The 27,405-nt window shown below is 39.7% G+C and overlaps 1 protein-coding gene across 1 annotated transcript in view; it reads left to right on the forward strand.

Annotated features, from left to right (window-relative positions):
- Window positions 1–27,405, forward strand: part of FMN2 (formin 2) — a 322,361-nt gene that overhangs the window by 267,045 nt on the left and 27,911 nt on the right. Inside the window, exon 16 of the mRNA XM_032609063.1 lies at window positions 23,915–24,064. Within this exon, the coding sequence (XP_032464954.1) occupies window positions 23,915–24,064 (150 nt within the window). The remainder of the gene's footprint in view (window positions 1–23,914; window positions 24,065–27,405) is intronic.

The following is a 27,405-nucleotide window of genomic DNA, read 5'->3' on the forward strand; positions in this document are numbered from 1 at the left end:
TGTCGGAATGGAATACCTTGCTTTTTACAATATGCAGAGTTTCCTCATGTGTGGATAGTAAGAGGTCTTACTAGAAAAGCATATTTATGTGAAAATCTGCTGTAAACTGCACAAACTCGTTATTGGCTTGCTTTGAAGGGAATTTTATACTGATTTTTCTTTATGTTTGAGTACTTGGAAAACAAAAAGTCTTGACTTTTAGTCATTTTAAAATGGATAGTGAACTCTTATCAAGAAATTAATTAGGATTCTTTTCTGTGGTGGAATATTATGTGTTTTTCAGGTCATCTTATGATTCCCTAACTAAAGAAAAATATTCAAAAGAAACAATGGTTAGTAAACTTTTAAAGCAAATCCAGTCTTTTTTATATTCCATTTGATAGCATAATAGTTTTATGTGCTAACTTGTCTGTCTATTCATGCAATTTTGCTATTAATCTGAGAAGTGGGACTTTAAGTTACTATTTCACATGAACAAAAATATGTAAATTTTAGATAGTTCGACCAAACTCTTCAGTTCTCCCAGAAAGTAAGGCGACTGAGCAGATGAGTCTTGAACCACACACCCCAAACCCAAATCCACATCGGACAAGTGTGTTCTCATCTTCAGATGATTTCCTGGGTGAGCCAGATGGATGTCTTACAGGGTGGACTTCACCAGAAACCTGTTCTGTCAGCTGCATCGCCACTGAATGTGCTTATTTCAGGCTCTGCTTTTATTTTCTTTTTAATTAGCATCATAGCTTTCTTCAATTGTGGGAAAGTATCACCAGACCAAATATGATAGTTTTTATTTTCCCACAGAATTAGTCAGTGTCTGTATCAGCTCACAGGCAGAAAATGTAACAATTCCAGATTTGTCTAATAAATGGCCATTCCTTTATATCTAAATTTAAAGAATAATGAGACTGGGAGTTATAAAATTGACTTCTCACACTCAGCGGTTTTTATTTATAAATTATGGCTAACTTCAAAATTTTCTTAGAATTTCTTCTTCGTTTTTTTTATTCTATAGGTACAAACCATATTTTATGGTGAAAATGATTTTGAAATAGAAAAAGAGCAGATTTTCTTTTTCTTTTTTAATTGAAGTATAGGATTTACAGTGTTGTGTTAGCTTCAGGTGTGCAGCAAGGTGATTCAGTTATACATACCTATATATTTTTTCAGATTCTTTTACCTTATACGTTGTTACAAAGTGTTGAGTATGGTTTCCTGTGCTATACAGTAGGTCCTCGTTTTTTTAATCTATTTTATATATAGTAGTGTATATATGTTAATTCCAAACTCCTAATTTATCTCTCCCCCTTACTTTCCCCTTTGGTAACTATAAGTTTGTTTTCTATGTCTGTGGGTCTATTTTTGTTTTGAATATACGTTCATTTGTATCGTTTTATTAGATTCCACATATAAGTGATATCATATTATATTTGTCTTTCTCTGTCTGGCTTGTGTCACTTAGTATGATAATCTCTAGGTCCATCTCTGTTGCTGCAAATGGCATTATTTCATTCTTTTTTATGGCTGAGTAATAGTCCATCATATATATGTACCACATCTTTATCCATTCATCCATCAGTGGATGTTTAGGTTGCTTCCATCACCTGACTATTGTAAACATTGCTGCGATGAACATTGAGGTGCATATATCTTTTCAAATTATGGTTTTCTCTGTATATATGCCCAGGAGTGGGATTGCAGGATCATATAGTAGCTCTATTTTTAGTTTTTTAAGGAACCCCTGTACTCTTTTCCATAGTGACTGCACCAATTTACATTCCCATCAAGAGTGTAGGAGGGTTCCCTTTTCTCCACACCCTGTCCAGCATTTGCTGTCTGTACATTTTCTGATGATGGCCATTCTGACCAGTGTGAGGTGGTACCTCATTGTAGTTTTGATTTGCATTTCTCTAATAATTAGAGATGAGGAGTGTCTTTTCATGTGCCTTTCGGCCACCTTTATGTCATCTTTAAGGAAATATCTATTTAGATCTTCTGCCCGTTTTTTGATTGGGTTCTTTTGATATTGAGCTGTATGAGCTGTTTGTATATTTTGGAGATTAATTCCTTGTCAGTGTATCATTTGCAAATATTTTATACCATTCTGTAGACTGTCCTTTTGTTTATCATTTCCTTTCCTTTTAAGTTTAATTAGGTCCCACTTGTTTATTTTTGCTTTTATTTCCTTTGCTTTAGGAGGCAGATCCAAAAAGATATTGCCGCAGTTTATGTCAAAGAGTGGTTTGTCTGTGTTTTCCTCTAGGAGTATAATGGTTTCTGGTATTACATTTAGGCCTTTAATTGATATTGAGTTTATTTTTGTGTGTGGTGTAAGAGAATGTTGTAATTTCATTCTTTTACATGTAGCTGTCCAGTTTTCTCAGCACCACTTATTTAAGAGACTGTCTTTTCTCCATAGTATATTCTTGCCTCCTTTGTCATAGATTAATTAACCATAAGCACATGGGCTTATTTCTGGGCTCTCTATTCTGTCCCATTGATGTACGTGTCTGTTTTGTGCCAGTACCATGCTGTTTAGATTACTATAGCTTTGTAGTATTGTCTGAAGTCAGGGTGTCTGATTCCTCCAGCTCCGTTTTTCTTTCTCAAGATTGCTTTGGCTACTTGGAGTCTTTGTGTTTCCATACAAATTAAAAAATTTTTTGTTCTAGTTCTGTGAAAAATGTCCTTGGTAATTTGATAGGGATTGCATTGATAGGTTTGTGTTTATCTGGCTTAGTCTGGCATACCAGGCAGGCTGCAGCGTGGTATTAAAACTGAAGTGATAGGGAACATCTTTGTAAAACCCCCAAACAATTACATCATTCTATTAACAATATTGATAAACTAAAGCAAAGTTGCAGTTTGTATTTTCCAATTTAGATTTTTTTGTTAACTACTTGAAATCCTGCCAGGAGGGCCACCATTTGGAGACCTACAGGAGGAAGGCTTCCAGGGGAAATTGGAGAAAACTCTCACACCTTCCACTCTCAGGCCTTGGTGTGCATTTTAGGTACAGCAATTTTCTTTGGACAAAGGGGTTTTCTTCTGTAGCTACATTATTCAACTTTTTATAAAACCCACTGACTTTCAACAGTGTGGGGCCCTCTGACACCCTGTGCAGATTTGCTGGCCTTTGTCAGTTATAAAAAACATTCTGAAGTGGTAGTCTCTACTGAATTTTTTTATGTTTTAGCTTTTATGCATTCTGAATAGAACAACTTCAGGACCTTCTGCTTTAGAGAATTTGGTATGTTTCCTTTCAGTTTTGGTTTGTAATTATAAAGGGGGAAATGCATCAAATAATTTCTGCCCTTTTGCAAAGTTTTGTTTTAAAAATGGAAAATTTCCTGTTGTATAGGGTTGATAAAATCTTCCCCACTCCAATATTTTAAAATATATTTGGGCCTAGTCTAGGCTAAAGTGTTTCCAGAAGCTAAGTTCTCCAACCTAAAAGAGGTTAGAACTCCTAAAGTTTTGTCCTGTGTAAGCAAGAAGAAGAGGAGTGAAGTCGCCACATTTTTATTAAAGATTCTAATCCCTGTGTTCTTGCAGGGTGTGGGGAGGATGAAGACCCAAGAGAGTACACACTGTTTTGCCCACTGTTTTGTACTTTAGAGAATAGAAAGTAGTAGAAAAGCTAAGGGGTAATAATTTAAGATAACAGGTGTATTCAACCATATGATGATTCAAATCTATTAGGGTTGTACATTTTGAGGAACTATGCTTCTAGCACAGTAGATGTTCTAGGAAAAAAAAAACAGTTGAATAAAAGTAGTTACTTTCTGATTGAAGGAAAAGATTTTTCTGGGTAGAATGAAGCTAAGTAAAATGAAACAGTTATAGGTGACTTTATCTGTAGACATATTTCATAAGGCAAATTAGAAATCTTCTTTAGAAGATTGTCGTTAGAGGGGAAAATTTGGTTACAATTTACAGAGAACCAACTTAAATTAAGTAAAACCCCCAAAGGATTTCTCAGAGGCCTCCAGAATCCAAGGTAAAGGGAAATAGCCTCAGGGGGATGAGAACCAGGCAGGTGTGAGCACAGGGCCGAGTCCCTGACCAGGTTAGAGTGGAGTGGTTAGCAAATCCTGGTTCCACTTTTTTTTAAGTTATCTGATTTGGGGAAATTTATTGAAACTCTGTACCTCCATTTCTTCATTTCTAAAATGAGAAGAATAATAGAATAGTGCCTGGCACAATGTAATTACCTGATATTCTTCTCACTTCATGATGTTTACCGTGTGGACCTGCCACTAATGACCCAAGTCTGAATTTTCTCTGTAGCTATCATTGCAGATTCTCAAAAGGGTGGATCTGATTGACTTCCAGACAGGTGGCACGGGCTCGAGAAGTCCAGCTCGGGCTATGAGCGCAGCAAGTCTTCTAAAGCTAAGAAACAATAGCACTTTGACTTGGGGGTGTGGGTAGTGTACCAATAAGGGTTAAAAAGAGGTAATTTTGTGACTAGTGAATGACCTTTTAATAGGTTGACTTTTTCTTTGTGGGAACTTTTATATCATAAAGCACATCATCTCACTTTGTGACTACAGTTGCATACACCAAATGTGAGTAAACTTATACAAAAAGAAGCATGAAGAATTGTTTTGCGTGGTTTGCTCACCATTTGTCCTGAGAGGCAACATAGTTATGGGCTCAGACCAGTGGAATTTATAGCTGCATTTACCATGCAAACTTTGCATCAGAGTCGGAGGGAAAACACTGCATAGATTCTGGCCCCACTGAAGTGCGTCTGCAGGAAGCATCCAGGAGGAAGATAGCAACACTCCTAGGCCAACCGCAGGCTCATCTGTCTTTATGATCTCGGTTTTCTTCATTTGTGTGGGTGGTCAAAGCTGTCAAGTAGACACTGTATTTAACACAGTAGCTAAACATGCAGTAGATATACAACACACACAGCTTTTTCCCCAGAGAGTATGCAATATTTTACTTTTCAAACAGCACTTTCTTTCAAAGGTCCAAGGTTTTCCCAGGTCCTCTCCTCCCCGCTCCTTCCCCAAGCAATATCAGCGCACCCAGGTAAGACCACACACCCTGCTCCTGGCCACAGAGACTCCTAAGGAGAAACATTAGCATATTTGCAATGAAAATACATTTTAATCCCTCTGGTAATACTGTGGTGTGGAAATTTGCATCTATACTGATTTTTGAAGGAGTAAGAGTATTATCGGCACATCAGTCCCTAGATGAGCATGAATGATGCAGGTTGCTTCCTGAAAGTTGCCTAACCTTAGTGTGTATTCTTTAACCCACTAAAACATTTCCCCAAGTGACTGGGGATTATTTTTAAAGTTATGAAAATATATCCTCATAAAATAATTCGTAAAGTCTTTTTGGTTTTGTTTGTAGTCTTTACATTTTTTAGCAATAAAATCATTAGTACTTCTGGGAAAAACATCATGAATTGATGAAAATTCTTTGATTTAATGATATTGAATTCAATTTTTAAAAAATGAGAATATTTGACATTGGTTTTCAAAATTGGTCTAAAAAACCTGTAAGAAAGTAGGCCAGAAGATTCTTGACTTTGAGTTACTCACCATCAAGAATCCACCAGAAAGAGAGCAAGGAGAGATAAAAAAGGCAGCAGGAAACTGGAAAATAATTTCCATAAATAGAAAAGGAAGGGAAAACTAGAAATAGGACGTGATAAAGACACTGCACTAAACATAAAGCACATCATCTCACTTTGTGACTACATAAAACGTATTTTTTCTTGTTTTATTCTAGGGTGTGGTGAGTCAATATCTAGTAGAGTGCCTTATCCCATGTTATTTTTTTATGACCTGAAACTTAGACCTCACTCTTTTGAAATTGATTTAATTTCAAGCATTCAGTGACAACTGAAAGCATGGTTGCATATTGGTAACACACGTACTCTGTAGTCATTTATTTAGAGAACTTGAAGTATAGGTCCATTAACAAATAACCAGAAAATTATTGCTTCTGATATTTCAAAAGACATCACTGGAGCATCTGAGGATATTCACTTGAAGATCCTCAGATGCTCCAGTGATGTCTTAAGAGAAACAGTGCCTTACAGGTTGACATACATATTTTTAAAATCTGTTAAGGACCTTTTAATTCCTGTCCTTGCTCATGAATATAAAAATACAAGTCTCATCTTTTTCAAAACTCATGCAGCTTATCTTTCCTTTTTCTCTTTGGTTACATTCCACATGTTCCTGGTTAGATAAGGATAAATAAAGATAATACTTCAAACCTACCAACTTTATCTGAAATATGTGTTTTATCAACTCTGCTATTTAAGTGGCTGAGCCATGTTCTCAGATACAGACTATCAGAATTTGGACCTCATGTTAAAAGCAGTATACATTTGCATAGGACATTTTACACTTTCATGCTGTTAAAAGTGCTTTCCTTACACAGTACCTGTAGAAAAATGTGAGGTTCTATTTTAATGGATTATGAGATCTAATTTCCTCATATAAATCTCTGGGGGGAGGGGAGAATCTCTTCCCTAAGCTCCCCAATAACTTGCACACACACAGTTATTCAGCATTATCATATTTCTGTAAACTCTGTGAATTACCTTGCATTGTAGCATTTTAATAGAAATGAGCAGATAATAAGGAAAACATGTAGCAAGAGTTAAAATAGTCATAAATGTCCTATTGCTTTGCTAAATCTGCAGTTGTTAAATATTACTATGTTGATTTAAGACGATGGCATTTTTTTCATAACCTATTATACATTTCAAGGTCAAAATGTACTAGGAATATAAGGGGATGCAATCTAAGTAATTTTTTATGTTAAAACATTTTTTAAAATCAGTAACCACAAATAACTACCCACTCTAGTACTATTTTGATAAAAAATTTTAAAAGAAAACTAAATGTCAAAATCCAGAACTTGGTAGCTTATTTCAAGTATAATGTTTATCATTTGATGCAGAATAAATTTAGTGATATTAATTGTAAGATTTATAGAACAACAAGTGAAGGATGGGATATCATGTCTCCCAGATAATAATTCATAAATTAGAAAAAAAGAGAAGGTTTGCTGCTAGCTGATACACAACATATAAGCATAAGTATAAAAGAGTACTGGCATTTTAAAAATTGTTATTTCTTAATTCCATCCTAAAAAAGACATATTTGCATGCCAGCTCAGAAGCAAAACACCCCCTTTAACGTTTTCAGTTTGAGGTTTCTCACTGGCTAAATCTAGGAATCTGAAAAATTGACCGTCAGTGACAGAGCAGCAAAATGAAGGCATTTTGAAATAGTGAACAAGGTGTTAGCATTCAGAAGGGGAAAATCAACCTTAGGATAGTGAGATTCTGCCAGAAGTAGATCTAGATTTCTAGATTTCTGCCTCAGGCCATTAACCAAATAAATTGCAAAAGGATTAAGGAAATAAACATTAAAATTGAAACTTTAACCAGAAGAAAATAATGGGAAATACTTACAGGGTTTAAAATTGGGGGAAGCTTCCCAAGCATGGTAGCCACAGAATATCAATGTTTATTTCTGTTTTTGTTACTATTTCTGAGTTATCTATTGTTTGTTGTTGTTCTTCTAAGTAACAAATTGCAGAGGATAGGTGGTCAAGTTAGTTTAGGAAAGTTTTTTTAGCTTGTTCATTATTCTTATATTTTCCAGGCATACATTGCTTCTCTAGTTCATTCTGCTTTTGATCAATTTTCATTTCTCCAATATAGACGTAGTTGAAAAAGTCAATTAGTACCACCAGACTTGTAACAAAAAGCAGCCACCTCCTGCCCCACCCTTCCTTACACCCATTTACCTTTCTCTTAGCTGTTTACCCTCGTATTTTCTGCCATATTTCTCAATAATAGCCTTGTACGACTACTTCATTATTTATTTATTTAGCCATTATCTATTAATTTACCATAAAGGTATGTGAAGTTTTAACTCACTTTGTTACCAAACCAAGCTTGTGTCAGCTCAGCAATGCACAGCAAAGTCAATCTGCTGACACCGGGTTGTGATGAAGGAAAGTAGAGCATTTATTGCAGGCGCCAAGAAAGGAGAACAGGCAGGTCATACTCAAAGGACCTGAACCCCTGATGGCTTTCAAGGCAGGGTTTAAAAGCCACATTAGGGGTAACAGTCACAGGGTATGTGATCATGTCATGGACATTCTACTGACTGACTGGTGATGAGGTAACAGGATGATGTTTTGAGAATCTCCATCATCAGTCTTCTGGCTCCAGTCAGTCTGGGGTCTTCAGGCTTGTGGTCAGCATGTAGTTACTATCCTCCACCGGGTGGGGTCTTAGTTCCTACAGAACAACTGGAGGATATACATCAAGATGTTCTGTATAGAACCCTGAGGAGGCACTAAGGGTCCTGTGACTCTGAGTTATGGTTGAACTGCTGTTCATGCTATTACTTTTCTTGCTTGACTGCTTTTCCTTTGTTTCTGCATTTTCTCACTTCTCTAATCATTCACTACTTGAGTCTCCTCCTTGCAACTCAGTTATTGAATTCTTCATCTCTGTTTGGTCCTTTATATTTTCTAACTCTGTTGAAAACTAACTTCTCACTCTGTTCATCCAGTCTTCTCCCAGGTTCTTTGGTCATTACTTTTATTACCTTGAACTCTTTATCAAGTAGGTTGCCTATCTCCACTTCACTTAGTTCTTCTGGGGTTTTATTTTTTCCTTCGTTTGGAACATGTTCCTCTGTTGCCTCATTTTGCATGATTTGCTGTTTTTACTTCTATGTATCTTGTAGGTTGGTTACATTTCCTGACTGGGAGAAGTGGCCTTTTGTAGGAAATATCCTGTGGGTCCCAGCAGCACACTCCCCTCTGGACACCAGAGCTATATGCTCTAGGGGTGCCCCTATTGGGCTGCATTGGTCCTTCTGTTGTGGCAGGCTGACTATTGTGGGTGGTTTCATAGGCGTGGCTGGACCCTGGTCCCTTTGGTTGCCAGGCCCTGCCTTCTGCTGAGGCTGCTGGCTCGTTGATGGGCGGGGCTCTGGCCCAGGGACTTCTGTTGTGTGGGGCCCCCCTCTAGTGCAGGTGGCCATGACAAAGCTGTAGATGTCTGCTCAGATCCTGTGTCCCATACCTCTCAAAATGCCTGGATATTTCCCTTTATCCCTGAGCAGTAGCTGCAGAGCCCTTTGGGAAAGGACTGAGGGCATCAGTACAGTACATGCTCCCCACAGTGTTTCAGGGTCATCCCTTTTGTCAGTGGGTTCTGGATCTGAAATCAGCACAATTCCAGGAACTGAGCAAGGGATCTTGACAATTTATTGAAGCAACTGCCCTTATCCTCCTGTTCCTCTATTCTTGCCCTTTTATTTGATTGTAGATGTTAAGCAATGTCTTTTTTTTTTTTTTTTTGCTTCTAAGGATACCATGATCTAGTAACCATCTCCACACTCCCTGTAGGGAAGACCCCTTGTCAGTCATGATGATAACTGGTCCCCAGGCTTCTGGCCACTGGGCTTCACCATTGGCCCCTGTACTTCCGGGTTCCATCATCCCCATGGGTTTTAATGGGCTCAGCTGTGATCTCTCCTACTGGCTTCCCTGGCCCACAGCACAGAGCAACATCAGCGCCCCTGTTGCCAGTGCATTCTTGACAGCCTTGATGTGTGGTGGGCCCTCTGGGACCTCCCATGGAGTACTCCTTTGCTCAGTGTTCTGGACTCGTGTGATACACACAGGCATGCCCACTGCCCTCAGCCTCTTCACTCCCTGCTCTGCGATTGTCCAGGACAGCTGAGCCATGCCTGCTCTCCTCTGCCTTGGCCATAGCTTACTCTAGGCCTGTAAGAGCCGCCCCCAACTCCTGCCACTACACATGGCTAATTCTTGCAGCAACATGGGTGTATAATCTCTTTTCCTACAACAGGTCTAGCACTTCCCTAGCTGAGGTGCTCACCTTTACTAGAGAAGAGTGGGGCCCCTCTACAAACTCTTGACAGTTTTAGGGATCTGTAGGGGTGACTGTCAGTTATCTTCATCACTTGTTTTGGGATCCCAGGTTTTCCCAGCCAGGGTCTGACTACCTTAGCAGACCTGCTTGGCTGTGCATGTAAATGTCTCTGGAACTCTTCAGCCTGGCTGTTAGATCTTCTTTTTGTTGTGCAGCTTTATCTGTTCTCTCACGACAGGTGACAACTGCCTCTTTCCAAACCACCAAGTTGCCCCTAGTCTTTAACTGTCTGTTAAGCCCAGGGCCTCTCATTATTCCTCTGCAGGGTGTCAATCCAACCTAGCCGTAGTCAGCCAATTCCACTGTCTATGTGGCATTGTTCTCACCATGTCTTCAGTAGCCTGAATAATCACACCTGCGAGGACATTCCCACACAAGGATATTTTTCTAGGCCACCTCGGTGATATTGTTAGCAGTTCATAGCCTCCAATGTGCCAGGGTCCATGCCACGTGCCACCCAGGACAGTGGGGTGGTGACTGAATCTGTCCCAGACCTCAACTTACTGCTTGTTTTCTGTGGCTCCACTTATGTTATTTCAGGTTCTCCAAGAAGCAGGTGCCAAGGCTGCATTTACTGGGAGAAACGGGAAGGGGTCCAGAGGATGGTAGGGCAGCTTTAAATATGGATGCAGGTCCAGCTCCCATGGAGGAGAGGGAAGGAAGGAAGACTGGATAGCAAAAGTCTCAGACTGCAGTGCAGTTACCAGAAAGTTTTGGTAAAGCCGATTGGAAGTCCTTCAGCCAAGTTCGCCTTTGAGAGGAGCCTTGTGTCCCCTAGGGTAGCACCGGCACCAGCACCCTGCTGTATTCACTCACTGGCTGGGGGCAACCCTGGGCCTCTGTGTAAATGAAATGGCTGACCCCAGAGCACAGCAGATGAAGCCCTCGGTCAGTTTCGTTTTCCTCAGTTGGAACCTGGGAGATCTGAAAGATGTGTACTCGTGGCTGCCATAGACATGATACATTTTATTTCTTCTATTTTTAATACCTTTAAATTAACAAATATTTAATATATTTGTCCCTTCCCAAAATAATGTAACACCTTCAAGTTATTTAACTTTTCTCACCACCACAAGTTGTTGATCAGTATTTTAGGGATGTGTGTGTGTGTGTGTGTGTGTGTGTGTGTGTGTGTAAGATGTGACGTCTGTGTTTAGGTTCCTTTTGTGTGTTTTTTGCATATAAACAGCCAGCTGTTCCAGCACCATTTGTTGAAAAGACTGTCATTTCTCCATTGACTTGCCTTTGTTCCTTTTTCAAAGATCAGTCAACTATATTTGTGAGCCTACTTCTGGACACTCTATTCTGTTTCATTGAATACATGTCTATTCTTTCTCTAATAATACCACACTGTCCCGCTTTATAGTGAGTCTTAAAATTGGGTAATGTGAGGGCTTCAACTTTGTTTTTCTTCTTCAGTATTGTGATGGCTATTCCAGGTCTTTTTCCTCTTCCATATAAGCTTTAGAATCAGTTTGTCAATATCCACAAAATAACTTGTTAGGATTTTTATTGGAATTACATGAATCAAATTAAGTTGGGAAGAACTAGCATCTTTACAATATTGACTATTCCTACCCATGTTCATAGACTAGCTCTCCATTTATTTAGATCCTATTTGATTTTTTTTATCAGAGTTTTGTAATTTTCCTCATAGATATTATATCTGTAGTTAGATTTATGCCTTAGTATTCCATGTTTTTTGTGCTATAGTGAATTATATATTTTTTAATTTCAAAACTTAATTGTTCAATGCTGGTGTATAAGAAAGCAATTGACTTTTGTATATTGACCTGTATCCTTCAACCTTCCTATATTTGTTTATAGGTTCCAGGAATGATTTTGTAGATTCTTTGGCATTTCTATATAAACATATTCATCTGCAGATAAAGACAGTTTTATTTCTCCCCTCCCAATCTGTATACCTTTTATTTACTTTTCTTGTCTTGTATTAGCTAAGACTTCCAGTATGGTGCAAATAGAAGTGAAAGAGGGCACCCTAGCCTTATTACCACTATTAGGAGGAAAGCATTCAGTCTCTTACTATTCAGTATGGTGTTAGCTCTAGGGTTTTTTGTAGATGTTCCTCCTCAATTCAAGGAAGTCCTCTATTCCTAGTTTGCTGAGAGTTTTTATCATGGTGTTAGATTTTGTGAAATGTTTTTCCTGCACCAGTTGATATCATTACATGATTTTTTTCCTTTAGCTTGTTCATGTGGTAGATTACATTTTTTTATTTGAATATTGAACCCATCTTGCATAACTACAATAAACATCACTTGTCATGGTGTAAAACAATTTTTATTCATGTTGAATTCTATTTGCTAGTATTCTGTTGAGAATTTTTGTATCTATGCTCAAGAGACATACTGGCCTGTACTTTTTTTCTTGTAATGTATTTATCTTGTTTTGGTATTAGGCAATTGCTGGCCATATAGAATGAGTTAGGAACTCTTTCTTCTGCTTCTAATTTCTGGAAGAGATTTAACTTTTCTATAAAGATTTGGTAGAAAACTCACTAGAAAAACCACCTAGATCTTATGGTTTCTTTTTGGAAGGTTATTAATTATTGACTTAATTTATTTAATAGATGGAGATGTCTGAAGAAAGTTTTAGTAGCTGATGTCTTTCAAAGAATTGATACATTTTATCTAAGTTATCAAAATTGTTGGCAAAGAATTATTCATAACTTTCCTTTAAATGTCCATGGGACTAATAGTGATAACCCTTCTTTCATTATTTACATTACTAATTTGTGCTTTTTTCTCTTATTTCTTTAGTTGACCTGACCAGAGGTTAATCAATTTTATTGGTCTTTTCCAAAAATCATCTTTTTGTTTTGCTGATTTTTCTCCATTGTTTTTCTTTTTTTCTATTTCATTTATATCTGCTCTAATTTTTACTTCTTTTCTTCTGCTTGCTTTGAGCTTAAATTGTATTTTTTACTCTAGTTCTCTAAGGTGAAATCTTATTGATCTTAGAAGTTTCTTCTGTTCTAAGAACATTTTATGCTATAAATTTTCACCTGAGTTCTGCTTTAACTACATCCTACAAATTTTGATATGTTGTACTTACAGTTCAAAACATTTTCTAATTTCCCTTGAGATATTTTCTTTGACCTGTGAATTGTTTAGAAATGATTTGGAAGCTTTGGAATATGGGTAAGATGACAGAGTAGGAAGACACTGAGCTTACTTTCTGCCATGGACACACCAAAATTACAGCTATTTACAGAACATCTACTGATGAGAAAAACTGAAAGATGAGGAGAAAAGAGCTTCTACAACTAAAGATATAAAGAGGGAGCCAGAAAGAGGCAGGTAGGAGGGGCAGAGATGCGGTATAGTCAAGACCCATACCCCCGAGTGGCTGACCCCAAAGAGGAGAATAATTACAATGGCAGAGGTTTTCCCCAAAGAGTGAGGAGACCAAGCCCCATCCTGTGATCCCCAGCCTGGGGCTCCTGCACCAAGAAGACAAGCCCCCAAAATGCTTGGCTTTTTTTTTTTTTTAACATCTTTATCGGAGTATAATTGCTTTACAATGGTGTCTTAGTTTCTGCTTTATAACAAAGTGAATCAGTTATACATATACACATGTTCCCATATCTCTTCCCTCTTGCGTCTCCCTCCCTCCCACCCTCCCTATCCCACACCTCTAGGTGGTCAGAAAGCACAGAGCTGATCTTACTGTGCTATGCGGCTGCTTCCCACTAGCTATCTATTCTACGTTTGGTAGTGTATATATGTCCATACCACTCTCTCACTTTGTCACAGCCTACCCTTCCCACTCCCCATATCCTCAAGTCCGTTCACTAGTAGGTCTGCGTCTCCATTCACGTCTTACTCCAAGATTCTTCATGAACTTTTTTTTCCTCTTAGATTCCATATATATGCATTAGTTTACAGTATTTGCTTTTCTCTTTCTGGCTTACTTCACTCTGTATGACAGACTCTAGGTCCATCCACCTCACTACAAATAACTCAATTTCATTTCTTTTCATGGCTGAGTAATATTCCATTGTATATATGTGCCACAACTTCTTTATCCATTGATCTGTCGGTGGACACTTTGGCTGCTTCCATACCCTGGCATTGTGAATAGAGCTGCAATGAACATTGTGGTGCCTGACTCTTTGAATTATGGTTTTCTCAGGTTATATGCCAGTACTGGGATTGCTGGGTCATATGTTACTTCTACTTTTAGTTTTTTAAGGAACCTCCATACTGTTCTCCATAGTGGCTGTATCAATTTACATTCCCACCAGCAGTGCAAGAGTGTTCCCTTTTCTCCACACCCTCTCCAGCATTTATTGTTTCTAGATTTTTTGATGATGGCCATTCTGACTGGTGTGAGATGATATCTCATTGTAGTTTTGATTTGCATTTCTCTAATCACTAATGATGTTGAGCATTCTTTCATGTGTTTGTTGGCAATCTGTATATCTTCTTTGGAGAAATGTCTGTTTAGGTCTTCTGCCCATTTTTGGATTGGGTTGTTTGTTTTTTTGTTATTAAGCTGCATGAGCTGCTTGTAAAGTTTGGAGATTAATCCTTTGTCAGTTGCTTCACTTGGAAATATTTTCTCCCATTCTGAGAGTTGTCTTTTGGTCTTTTTTTATGGTTTCCATTGCTGTGCAAAAGCTTTTAAGTTTCATTACGTCCCATTTTTGTAGTTTTGTTTTTATTTCCATTTCTCTAGGAGGTGGGTCAAAAAGGATCTTGCTGTGATTTATGTCATAGAGTGTTCTGCCTATGTTTTCCTCTAAGAGTTTAATAGTGTCTGGCCTTACATTTAGGTCGTTAATCCATTTTTATCTTATTTTTGTGTATGGTGTTAGGGAGTGTTCTAATCTCATACTTTTACATGTACCTGTCTAGTTTTCCCACCACCACTTACTGAAGAGGCTGTCTTTTCTCCACTGTATATTCTTGCCTCCTTTATCAAAGATAAGGTGACCATATGTGCATGGGTTTATCTCTGGGCTTTCTATCCTGTTCCATTGATCTATCTTTCTGTTTTTGTGCCAGTACCATACTGTCTTGATTACTGTAGCTTTGTAGTATAGTCTGAAGTCAGGGAGCCTGATTCCTCCAGTTCCATTTTTCATTCTCAAGATTGCTTTGGCTATTCTGGGTCTTTTCTGTTTCCATACAAATTGTGACATTTTTTGTTCTAGTTCTGTGAAAAATGCCAGTGATAGTTTGATAGGGATTGCATTGAATCTGTAGATTGCTTTGGGTAGTAGATTCATTTTCACAATGTTGATTCTTCCAATCCAAGAACACGGTATATCTCTCCATCTATTTGTATCATCCTTAATTTATTTCATCAGTGTCTTATACTTTTCTGCATACAGGTCTTTTGTCTCCTTAGGTAGGTTTATTCCTAGATATTTTATTCTTTTTGTTGCAGTAGTAAATGGGAGTGTTTTCTTAATTTCACTTTCAGATTTTTCATCATTAGTGTATAGGAATGCCAGAGATTTCTGTGCATTAATTTTTTATCCTGCTCCTTTACCAAATTCATTGATTAGCTCTAGTAGTTTTCTCGTACCATCTTTAGGACTCTCTATGTATATATCAGGTTATTTGCAAACAGTGACAGCTTTACTTCTTTTCCAATTTGTATTCCTTTTATTTCTTTTTCTTCTCTGATTGCTGTGGCTAAAAGTTCCAAAATGATGCTGAATAAGAGTGGTGAGAGTGGGCAACCTTGTCTTCTTCCTGATCTTAGTGGACATGGCTTCAGCTTTTCACCATTGAGGACAATGTTGGCTGTGGGTTTGTCATATATGGCCAGTATTATGTTGAGGAAAGTTCCCTCTATGCCTACTTTCTGCAGGGTTTTTTATCATAAGTGGGTGTTGAATATTGTCAAAAGCTTTCTCTGCATCTATTGAGATGATCATATGGTTTTTCCCCTTCAATTTGTTAATATGGTGTATCACATTGATTGATTTGCGTATATTGAAGAATCCTTGCATTCCTGGAATAAACCCTACTTGATCATGGTGTATAATCCTTTTAATGTGCTGTTGGATTCTGTTTGATAGTATTTTGTTGAGGACTTTTGCATCTATATTCATCAGTGATATTGGCGTGTAATTTTCTTTTTTTGTGACATCTTTGTGTGGTTTTGGTATCAGGGTGATGGTGGCCTTGTAGAATGTGTTTGGGAGTGTTCTTCCCTCTGCTATATTTTGGAAGAGTTTGAGAATGATAGGTGTTAGCTTTTCTTTAAATGTCTGATAGAATTCGCCTGTGAAGCCATCTGGTCCTGGGCTTTTGTTTGTTGGAAGATTTTTAATCACAGTTTCAATTTCAGTGTTTGTGATTTGTCTGTTCATATTTTATCTTTCTTCTGTTTCTTCCTGATTCAGTCTTGGCAGGTTGTGCATGTCTAGGAATTTGTCCATTTCTTCCAGTTTGTCCATTTTATTGGCATAGATTTGCTTGTAGTATTCTCTCATGATCTTTTGTGTTTCTGCAGTGTCAGTTGTTACTTCTCCTTTTTCATTTCTAATTCTATTGATTTGAGTCTTCTCCCTTTTGCTCTTGATGAGTCTGGCTAATGGTTTATCAACTTTGTTTATCTTCTCAAAGAAACAGCTTTTAGTTTTATTGATCTTTGCTGTCATTTCCTTCATTTCTTTTTCATTTATTTCTGATCTGATATTTATTTCCTTCTGCTAAATTTGGGGGGTTTTTTGTTTTGTTTTTCTTTCTCTTATTGCTTTTGGTGCAAGGTTAGGGTGTTTATTCGAGATGTTTCCTGTTTCTTAATGTAGGATTATATTGCTATAAACTTTCCTCTTAGAACTGCTTTTGCAGCATCCTATAGGTTTTGGGTCGTTGTGTCTCCATTGTCATTTGTTTCTAGGTATTTTTTTATTTCCTCTTTGATTTCTTCAGTGATCACTTCGTTATTAAGTAGTGCAATGTTTAGACTCCATGTGTTTATACTTTTTACAGATCTTTTCCTCTAATTGATATCTAGTCTCATAGCATTGTGGTCGGAAAAGATACTTGATATGATTTCAATTTTCTTACATTTACCAAGGCTTGATTTGTGACCCAAGATATGATCTATCCTGGAGAATGTTCCATGAGCACTTGAGAGAAATGTGTATTTTGTTGTTCTTGGATGGAATGTCCTATAAATATCAATTAGGTCCATCTTTTTTACTGTATCATTTAAAGCTTGTGTTTCCTTATTTATTTTCATTTTGGATGATCTGTCCATTGGTGAAATGGGGTGCTAAAGTCGCCTACTATGAATGTGTTACTGTCGATTTCCTGTTTTATGACTGTTAGTATTTGCCTTATGTATTGCGGTGTTCCTATGTTGGGTTCATAAATATTTAGAATTGTTATATGTTCTTCTTGGATTGATCCCTTGATCATTATGTAGTTTCCTTCTTCATCTCTTGTAATAGTCTTTGTTTAAAAGTCTATTTTGCCTGATATGAGAATTGGTACTCCAGCTTTCTTTTGATTTCCATTTGTGTGTAATATCTTTTTCCATCCCCTCACTTTCAATCCGTATGAGTCCCTTGGTCTGAAATGGGTCTCTTGTACACAGCGTTTAGATGGTTCTTGGTTTTGTATCCATTCAGCCAGTGTCTGTCTTTTGGTGGGAGCATTTAATCTATCTACATTTAAGGTAATTATGAATATGTATGTTCCTATTCTCATTTTCTTAATTGTTTTGGGTTTTTTATTGTAAGTCTTTTCCATCTCTTCTGTTTCTTGCCTAGAGAAGTTCCTTTAGCATTTGTTGTAGAGCTGGTTTGGTGGTGCTGAACTCTCTCAGCTTTTGCTTGTCTGTAAAGGTTTTAATTTCTCCATCCAATCTGAATGAGATCCTTGCTGGGGAGAGTAATATTGGTTGTAGGTTTTTCTCCTTAATCATTTTAAATATATCCTGCCAGTCCCTTCTGGCTTGCAGAGTTTCTGCTGAAAGATCACCTGTTAATCTTATAGGGATTCCCTTGTGTGTTATTTGTTGTTTTTCCCTTGCTGCTTGTTCTTGCTATGTTTTCTTTGTATTTAATTTTTGATAGTTTGATTAATATGTGTCTTTGCCTGTTTCTCCTTGGATTTATCCTGTATGGAACTCTCTGTGCTTCCTGGACTTGATTAACTATTTCCTTTCCCATGTTAGGGAAGTTTTCACTATAGTCTCGTCAAATATTTTCTCAGTCTTTTTCTCTTCTTCTTCTGGGACCCCTATAATTCGAATGTTGGTGTGTTTAATGTTGTCCCAGAGGTCTCTGAGACTGTCCTCAGTTCTTTTCTTTCTTTTTTCTTTATTCTGCTCTGCAGTAGTTATTTCCACTATTTTATTTTCCAAGTCACTTATCCGTTCTTCTGGCTCAGTTATTCTGCTATTGGTCCCCTCTAGAGTATTTTTAATTTCATTTATTATGTTGTTCATTGTTGCTTGTTTCCTCTTTAGTTCTTCTAGGTCCTTTTTAAATGTTTCTTGCATTTTCTCTGTTCTATTTCCAAGATTTTGGATCATCCTTACTATCGTTATTCTGAAATTTTTTTTCAGGTAGACTGCCTATTTCCTCTTCATTTATTAGGTCTGGTGGGTTTTTACCTTGCTCCTTCATCTGCTGTGTGTTTTTCTGTCTTTTAATTTTTCTCATCATCTTACTCTTTTTGAGATCTCCTTTTTGCTGGCTGCAGGATCGTAGTTCCCATTGTTTTTGGTGTCTGTCCCCAGTGGCTAAGGTTGGTTCAGTGGGTTGTGTAGGCTTCCTGGTGGAGGGGACTAATGCCTGTGTTTGAGGCTGGATCTTGTCTTTCTGGTGGGCAAGTCCAGGTCTGGTGGTGTGTTTTCGGGTGTCTGTGGACTTATGATTTTAGGCAGCTTCTCTGCTAATGTATGGGGCTGTTTTCCTGTCTTGCTAGTTGTTTGCCATTGGGTGTCCAGCACTGCAGCTTGCTGATCGTTGAGTGAAGCTGCATCTTGGCGTTGAGATGGAGATCTCTCGAGATTTTCGCTATTTGATATTACGTGGAGCTGGGAGGTCTCATGTGGACCAGTGTTCTGAAGTTGGCTCTCCCACCTCAGAGGCACAGCACTGACTCCTGGCTGGAGCACCAAGAGCCTTTCATCGACATGGCTCAGAATAAAAGGGAGAAAAAGTAGAAAGAAAGAGGATAAAATAAAATAAAGTAAGATAAAAAGTAAAGTAATTAAAATAAAAAATAATTATTAAGAAAAAAAATTTTAAGTAAAACAAAACAAAACAACACAATTAGATGGACAGAACCCTAGGAGAAATGGTGATAGCAAAGCTATAAAGACAAAATCTCACACAGAAGCATATACATGCACGCTCACAAAAAGTGCAAAAGGGGAAAAAATAATATATATTGTTCTGAAAGTCCACCTCCTCAATTTGGGATGGTTCATTGTCTTTTCAGGTATTCCACAGATGCAGGGTACATCAAGTTGATTGTGGAGATTTAATCCGCTGCTCCTGAGGCTGCTGGGAGAGATTTTTCTCTTCTTTGTTCACACAGCTCCCGGGGTTCAGCTTTGGATTTGTCTCTGCCTCTGCGTGTAGGTCGCCTGAGGGTGTCTGTTCTTTCCTCAGGGAGGACGGGGCTAAAGGAGCAGCTGATTCGGGGATTTGGCTCTCTCAGGCCAGGGGAAGGGAGGGGTATGGGGCGAGCCTGTGGCGGCAGGGGCCGGCGTGACGTTGCACCAGCTTGAGGTGCGCGGTGCGTTCTCCCAGGGAGGTTGTCCCTGGATCACGGGACCCTGGCAGTGGCGGGCAGCACAGGCTCCCAGGAGGGGTGGTGTGGATAGTGACCTGTGTGCTCGCACACAGGCTTCTTGGTGGCGGCAGTAGCAGCCTTAGCATCTCATGCCCGTCTCTGGGGTCCGCACTGGTAGCCACGGCTCGCGCCCATCTCTGGAGCTCCTTTAAGCAGCGGTCTTAATCCCCTCTCCTTGCGCACCAGGAAACAAAGAGGGAAGAAAAAGTCTCCTGTCTCTTTGGCAGGTCCAGACTTTTCACTGGACTCCCTCCCGGCTAGCCGTGGTGCACTAACCCCTTCAGGCTGTGTTCACGCCACCAGTCCTCTCCCTGCGCTCTGACCGAAGCCCAAGCCTCAGCTCCCAGTCTCGCCCACCCCGGCGGGTGAGCAGACAAGCCTCTTGGGCTGGTGAGTGCCGGTCGGCACCGATCCTCTGTGCGGGAATCTCTCCGCTTTGCCCTCCGCACCCCTGTGGCTGCGCTCTCCTCCGTGGCTCCGAAGCTTCCCCCCTCTGCCACCCACAGTCTCCGCCCTTGAAGGGGCTTCCTAGTGTGTGGAAACCTTTCCTCCTTCACGGCTCCCTCCCACTGGTGCAGGTCCTCTTCCCTATTATTTTGTCTCTGATTTTTCTTTTTCCCTACCCTGGTTCGTAGGGAGTTTCTTGCCTTTTGGGAAGTCTGAGGTCTTCTGCCAGCGTTCAGTGGGTGTTCTATAGGAGCACTTCCACGTGTAAATGTATTTCTGATGTATCTGTGGGGAGGAAGGTGATCTCCACGTCTTACTCTTCCACCATCTTCCCTCTCCCCCAAAATGTTTGGCTTTGATGACCAGTGAGATTTACTTTCAGGAGACCCAGAAGGCTGTGGGAAATAGAGCAGTAATTTGAAAGAAGCCAGGGTCAGACCCACCTGCTGATCTTGTAGAGCTTCCTGGAGAGGCAGGAGGCAACTGGAGCTGACCCTGGGGACATAGGCAAAAGGAGTCAGATGTAGAAAGAAAAATATCATATGATTTCACTTATATGTGGAAGTTAAAAACAAAACAAATGAACAACATAACAAAGAGAAGCAGAGTCATAGATACAGAGAAAAAACAGGTGGTTGCCAGAAGGGAAAGGTTGGGGGAAGAGAAAAATAGGTGAGGGAGATTAATAGGTACAAACTTAGAGTTGCAAAATAAATGAGTCACAGGTATGAAGTGTACAGTGTGGGGAATATAGTCAATAACTATATCAATGACTATGTAATATATTTCTGTGTAGCTAGACTTATGGTGGTGATCATTTTGGTATGTATAGAAATACTGAATCACTGTGTCATGTAATAGGACCTAACATAGTGTTGTCAATCAATTATACTGCAAACAAACAAACTCAGAAAAAGAGAACCAATTTGTGGTTACCAAAGGCAGGGGGTGGGGGGATGGGAATTGGATGAGGTTAATTAAAAGGTACACAAGGGAAGTAATATACCACATGATAAATACAATTAATCCTGCTGTATCCTAAGCGTTCTCATCACAAGGAAAAAAATTTTTAATATTTCTTTAATTTTGTATCTATATGAGATGGTGGGTGTTCACTATACTTACTGTGGTGTCACTTCATGATGTTTGTAAATCAAATCACTTTGCTGTACACCTTAAACAGATACAGTGCTGTGTGTCCATTATATCCCAATAAAACTAGAAGAAAGGATAAAGAAATGATTTGGACAGTTAATTTTACTGTTATTGACTTCTAATTTAATTCCATGGTGGTCAGAGTGCCTACTTTGTATGATTTCAGTTCCTTTCCCTCATTCCCTCACCCCACATAATTATGAGACAATACAGGACCTTTATATAAATTAAAACTGATGTCAGTATATCAGTCTCAGAGAGGGATCAAAATGGCAGAGTAGGAGGACATGGAGCTCACCTCCCTACACAAACACATCCAAAATACATCTACAAGTGGAACAAAACTGCTATACATAAAATAGATTAGCAACAAGAACCTATAAGTTCCCTGCATAGCACTGGGAACTATATTCAATATTTTATAATAACCTATAATGGAAAAGAATCTGAAAAAAATAACTGAATCACTATGATGTATGTAAGCCTGAAACTAGCACAATACTATACTTAAACTATACTTCAATTAAATACACACACACACGCGCGCACGTGTGTGTGTGTCTTGGGGCCAGCAGGCAGCACCACAGTGGGGTGACCACCTTACCTGTTGTCCCTACTTATTGACACAGTTTCTCTTACTTTACTCAGAAGGCAGTTTGCAGTAGCTCCTGCCAAGAGAGTTCCTCTCACTTTCAGTGTTAAGCGTACTGTTTCTGGGTAAGATGTTAATATTAGGAGAAGGTGAGTGGAGGCCATACTTGAACTCTATCTTTTCAACTTTTCTGTAAATCTGAAGTTAATACAAGGTAAGGCCATGAAATAGGTGATCATTACCTCAGCTGTCTCCTATAATTGAGAGTTTCATAAAGGGAAAATGGAAATAATACATTTAATTCAGTTTGCATCGGTTTAACCTAAAGGAGTAAAAGAAAAGCTCTGTTAATAATTTCTCATTTTTAAGTTCAAGTAAACAGGACAGTAATGGTTCCATTATTTTAGGACATGAGAATGGAAATTGCTAAAAGTTGTAGGTTTAGATCAGAGACTTTTGCGAGAAAGTAGTGAAGGTGGCCTATGAAGCCAGATTTCAAAACAAGTGAGGACAGAGGAGCATTGAATTATAAAGCAACTGTATATAAATCATGGTGTCTTTCAGTGAGTCTGCATGGATGAGAGAATATTTATAGATGCAGAAATCTTCATATGCTCTTAGGATCAGAAGGAAAACCTAGTAATAAGAGATTTTGGATGCTGGAAATAGGAGACAATGGATTTGATACTTTCCTAAAGGAAGTAGGGGTAGGTAGATTAAAGACCATGCAGGTGAGGAACTTGGCTGTGATTTAGAGATGGTAAACAAAATGTACAGTGATCATCATGCACTCATCACCCAGCAGTTCCTGACTTGGTTTCATCTACACCCCTGCCCACTTGCCGCCTCCCATATTGTTTGTGAAGCAAATCCTCAACAGGTATAATTTCATCCATATATATTTTAGTATGTATCGCTAAAAAATCCCCTTTAAAAAATAACAAGCACCAGTTTTACCACCAAAAATAATAATCCCTAATGTCACCAAATACCCAGTCTCTGTTCGAAAGTCCTATTAGTTCATATATGTAAGAAATGATTTTATTTTCTTACAGTTTGTTTGAAGCAATATATAAAGAAGTTCAAACCATTAAAATCAGAGAATATCTCTTAAGTCTTTATAATAGACTTTTTTTTCCCTTTACATTTATGTATTGAAGAATCTAGATCATTTGTCCTTGACTTAGTTCTGGCTGTTATAAGAAAATACCATAGACTGGGTGGCCTAAACAGTGAACATTTACTTCTCACAGTTCTGGAGGCGGGGAGGTCCAGGTCAAGGTGCAGAATAAATCTGCCACTTACTAGTTGTATGTTCTTTGTCAAATAACCCTTTGAAACCCTTCTGAGTGTCATGTAGTTGTAATACGAAGCAGCCTCGATGGCACCTTCTGGAGATGGGCACTGTCACGATGCTGGCCGCCCTGCTGGTACCCACTCATTGGTGCTGCCATGATCTCCAGTGGGAGCCTTTGTCAGTATCTCTCGGGGCTGTTGCTTTTTTTTCCCACCAGCAATGTAGGAAGCCCATAGTATAGAAGCAGTATAATACACATATAGAGACATATTAGTTTGGGGACAAAGAGCTGATATTTCATTTGTTTAGAGTCTAGAAGGAAAGTATAGACCCAACACTTCCCTTATGTCCCAACTTGATTACAGGTTCATTTCTGAAATAGGTTGGACACATAGTGATTAATTTTGAAAATGGTTGGACCAGGGATAGCTACCAGTATATGGAGGACTCTTGTCAGCTGCTAACATCTGAGTCCAAAAACCCTAACATGAAACCTTAAGAGAACTACTGTTGGTGCCTTAGGAGTTGAGTCCTCTTGGTCATAATAACTGCATGAATGAAATCAGCATTTGGATGGGGAAAGAATATCCCATGTTGGAAAGTAATCATAGCTTTTATACGTGTGTGTGTGTGTTTGTGTGTGTGTGTGCATGCTTTGACAGCTTTTTGGAGACTACAGCCTATTTCTTCATGAGACCAAAAATTGGAGAGAAGGAAGTGTCCCCAAATGTTTTCTTCAGTATCTGGCATGAATTCAGCTCCGACTTTAAAGACTTTTGGAAGAAAGAAAACAAACTTATTCTACAAGAGAGGTAGGTGTTTTTCATTTACACAGTGGCATTTTGAAACATGTTTTCTCAGGTGTGGCCAATTAGGGCTTGCCAACTTTTATAGCCTGAATGACAAATTACATTCTAACTCTGGGTGTCCTGTCTGAGAGGGTGCTGAGATCGGACAGTATTTGCAGCCTGAGTAAGAAAAGTCAGCACAATGGTTGTGATGCTACAAAGGACAGCTAGAGTGATGGTTTGCCAGGACCACCTTCTGGTAAAACAGCTTCTGTGATGAGGAGGCCACACAGAAGCAAACAAGGTAAGAACAGGAGTGGAAGAACACTGCCGAGATGACAAACCCACTCACTTCAAAAGACCATAAGGTAAGACGAATCAGTTTGGTTTTATTTTTGCTCAATTCATTAGATACTGTCAAAATTTCACCATTCATATCAAAATTTCTCCCAGGTGTCACCAAGAAACTGATGATCAATATTTTTTAAAAGATTTTTCAAGAATCTTATCAGATCATATCACGTTTCCTAAAGTAAATTCTTTCAGGAATGAAGGGAAGTTTCTCTTCTTAAGTACATGAAATAGAGTCTCTGTCACTTGATTATGAAGGTCACAGAGGTGTCCTGTTACCAAGTCAGGAAGCAGGCTGGCCCATGCACGGCAGCATCCCGAAGTAGCTGGATCTGGAGGGAGAAGGAAAAAGGAAAAGGAAACCAAACCCTAATCCTGAACCAGTTGGTGTGCTTTCCAACATCCTGGCCCTCACAAGGACTTTGCTTTAGAAAACTTACCTCCTAAGGGACTTTATTCATCAGAGCACAAAATTCCAGTTTTCTGCTTATCATCTTCATTTTGGTCTTGCTTACATACAAAACCACGCTCGTCTGCCTAGTCTTCATCTGTAAGTAGATTCGCGTCCATCCTTAAATCAGGTGAAGTCAATTGCGGACACGTCCTGAGCATGTGGACTGTGCCTGGCTTATGCTCACTCACAGAATTACCTACCTAGAACCCAGGCTCCATCAGAGAAGGGAGTCTGCTTCAGCGAACAATGGATGCAAAAAGAGAGCAGTCTGAGCAGAAGGAAAACACTGAGCTTATTCTACCTCAAAACACATCACCAGGAGTTAACATAAAAGATGAGATGTTAGAAGTCCATGCGGGTGAGACAGGAGGGAGAATTGTATAAACACGGGCACATTTGGACCACCGTTCATTTCTTTCAGACTTAGCTGTATGTTTCCAGTTTTTCACCCAGCAAGGCTTGCTCAGTTTGGACAACGGTGAGGAGGAAACTGGTTTTAACGTCAGCATGTCACAGACAACCTCCCTTCCTGATGCCACTACTCCCCACGTTCCTTCTTCAGCTCTGATCTAAGCCTGGGCCCCTAAAGGGACTGGGGCTCGTTCACACTCAGGAACAAAACGGAAAGATCAGTGTTTCACTTTGCGAGGGAGCTGAGACGATCCTGATGAGAGTGGACATGGTGGGATATAGGCATGGACAGGGCAGGAGTGAGGAGACTGGTGTTGGGGGGCAGCTGCCCTGAGGGCACATGATGAGGAAGTGAATTGCAGCAGAGGCCGCAGGCCCTGTGGAGGTGGCTCTGGAGGTCCTGGCGCGAGATGGCAGGGGGACTGTCATTTGAGCTCCCATTACTGCGTGGCTTGTAGGGAAGCTGCTGAGAGGCCCCCGTGGAGGTGATGTCGGGAAGGACCAGCCATTTACAGCCTGTGCTCTCTGAGATAGAGTTGTGTTACCAGGCAACACTATGGATAACAGTCCACTGTTTATGATAGTTGATGCATTGGACATGCCCACTGAATATCTCATAAAATCAACCCAATCCTTTTTTTATACTTCATCCTTTGCTAAAAAAAAATTACGATGGGCTTTTTGAGTCACCCTTGGTGACTTCACTTTCAACTTGGCAGTGCTGTGAACTGGCATGTGACAGGTGCTCTCCACTGCACACTTCTCATTTTCCTAAATCATTTGCTTTTAATGAAAGGCTAAGGAAGAACATGTGGCAGGTGATAGAGCATCTTTGCCCTCTGACTTCCAAACTATATTACGTCTCTTGGCAAAGAGACTGGTTTGAAAAGTAAGACTGTTGGTCTGAATTGTTTGTAGCAAAATTTTGTCCCTCTCCTTAGTGGAAAACCAGCCACAAAATTTCAAGGAAACAGTGCGAAATAAAAACGGCAGGCCTGTTATTCAAAAAGTATTAACAATTTCAAGACAGCAAACTGTTAAACCAAGTGCAGAGCCCTGAGAGGGGGCCCTGTGTGCTGCACAAACGCCCACCCTTGAAGGCAGCCTTGCCCTGGTGTAAGCTTGCTGGCACGTGCTCTGCAGTTAGGTGAAAGGGTGTTTCAGGAATGCTCCGATGCCCCCAGACATGTACAGGACACAGGGTGCAGCCAGTGGAAGGATTAAACCCCTGACACACCGATGTCAGTGTGAGCAAGGCTTCAAGTGACATGTGCTTCAGATGGGATGCTCTCCCCAACCTGAGTGTTCCCTCCTCTTCTCCTTTGATATGTACTGGCTGCATATTTTCATAGTCCTGTACTGCTCTTACTTTATACCATGACTTCTTCCATGTTTGCATTTGTCTTTGTTTCTCGGACATGGTGTTTTGTGTCTTCTTTTTCAGTGTCGCTCTCAGGGCCTCTAGGCCACAGTGCCCCCTTTTGGTGTTTCCATACATATTTGCTAATTTGACTTGTCACATTGTATTTGATGCAGACACGGAAATAAGAACTTAGTCTAGTAAAGTAATGAACGTGTTTTCTTAGGTAATTTAAGTTTGCCACTGGAGGTAATAAAAACCCCACTCCAAACACTGGAAGCAAAAAGAGAGACTTTGTTTAGACGGTCAAACCACAGAAGAGCAGGATGGAAGGTGGCTGTGGGTGCCTGAGTGCAGAAATCCTAACTAACCACAGCTGTGCAGGGCAGGTTGAGGGGGCTGTTAGTCAGGTGTGTCTCTACCTGCCGCCCTCCACCTGCCTTTTAAATGGCCCCTCCTCCTCCTCTCCTCTCTCTCCTCCTCTCTTTATCTCTCTCATCCTCACTCTCTCACCCTCTCTCCCCTTCCAGTGCCCTCCCTCCCACCTGCTCTGTACTCCAGCCTAACTTCCAGGCCAGGCTGTTTCTTTATGAGTGGACCCCTGGCCATCAGTCCAGCCATGGCTCACATTCTCCTAACTCAGGAGGAGAGGGCATTCTCCACCCTGTAGATTAATTCCAGGGAGGAACTCCAGAGGACTCGTGTTCATCTTTGGATCAGCCACAGTGGCCAGAGGCATGGATACCGTGGTTGGTTCAGCGGTTCACAGATGCAGTCCTGCAGCCAGAG

This window comes from Phocoena sinus, chromosome 16 (genome assembly GCF_008692025.1).
Source record: "Phocoena sinus isolate mPhoSin1 chromosome 16, mPhoSin1.pri, whole genome shotgun sequence".
In the NCBI taxonomy this organism is placed as follows: Eukaryota; Metazoa; Chordata; class Mammalia; order Artiodactyla; family Phocoenidae; genus Phocoena; species Phocoena sinus.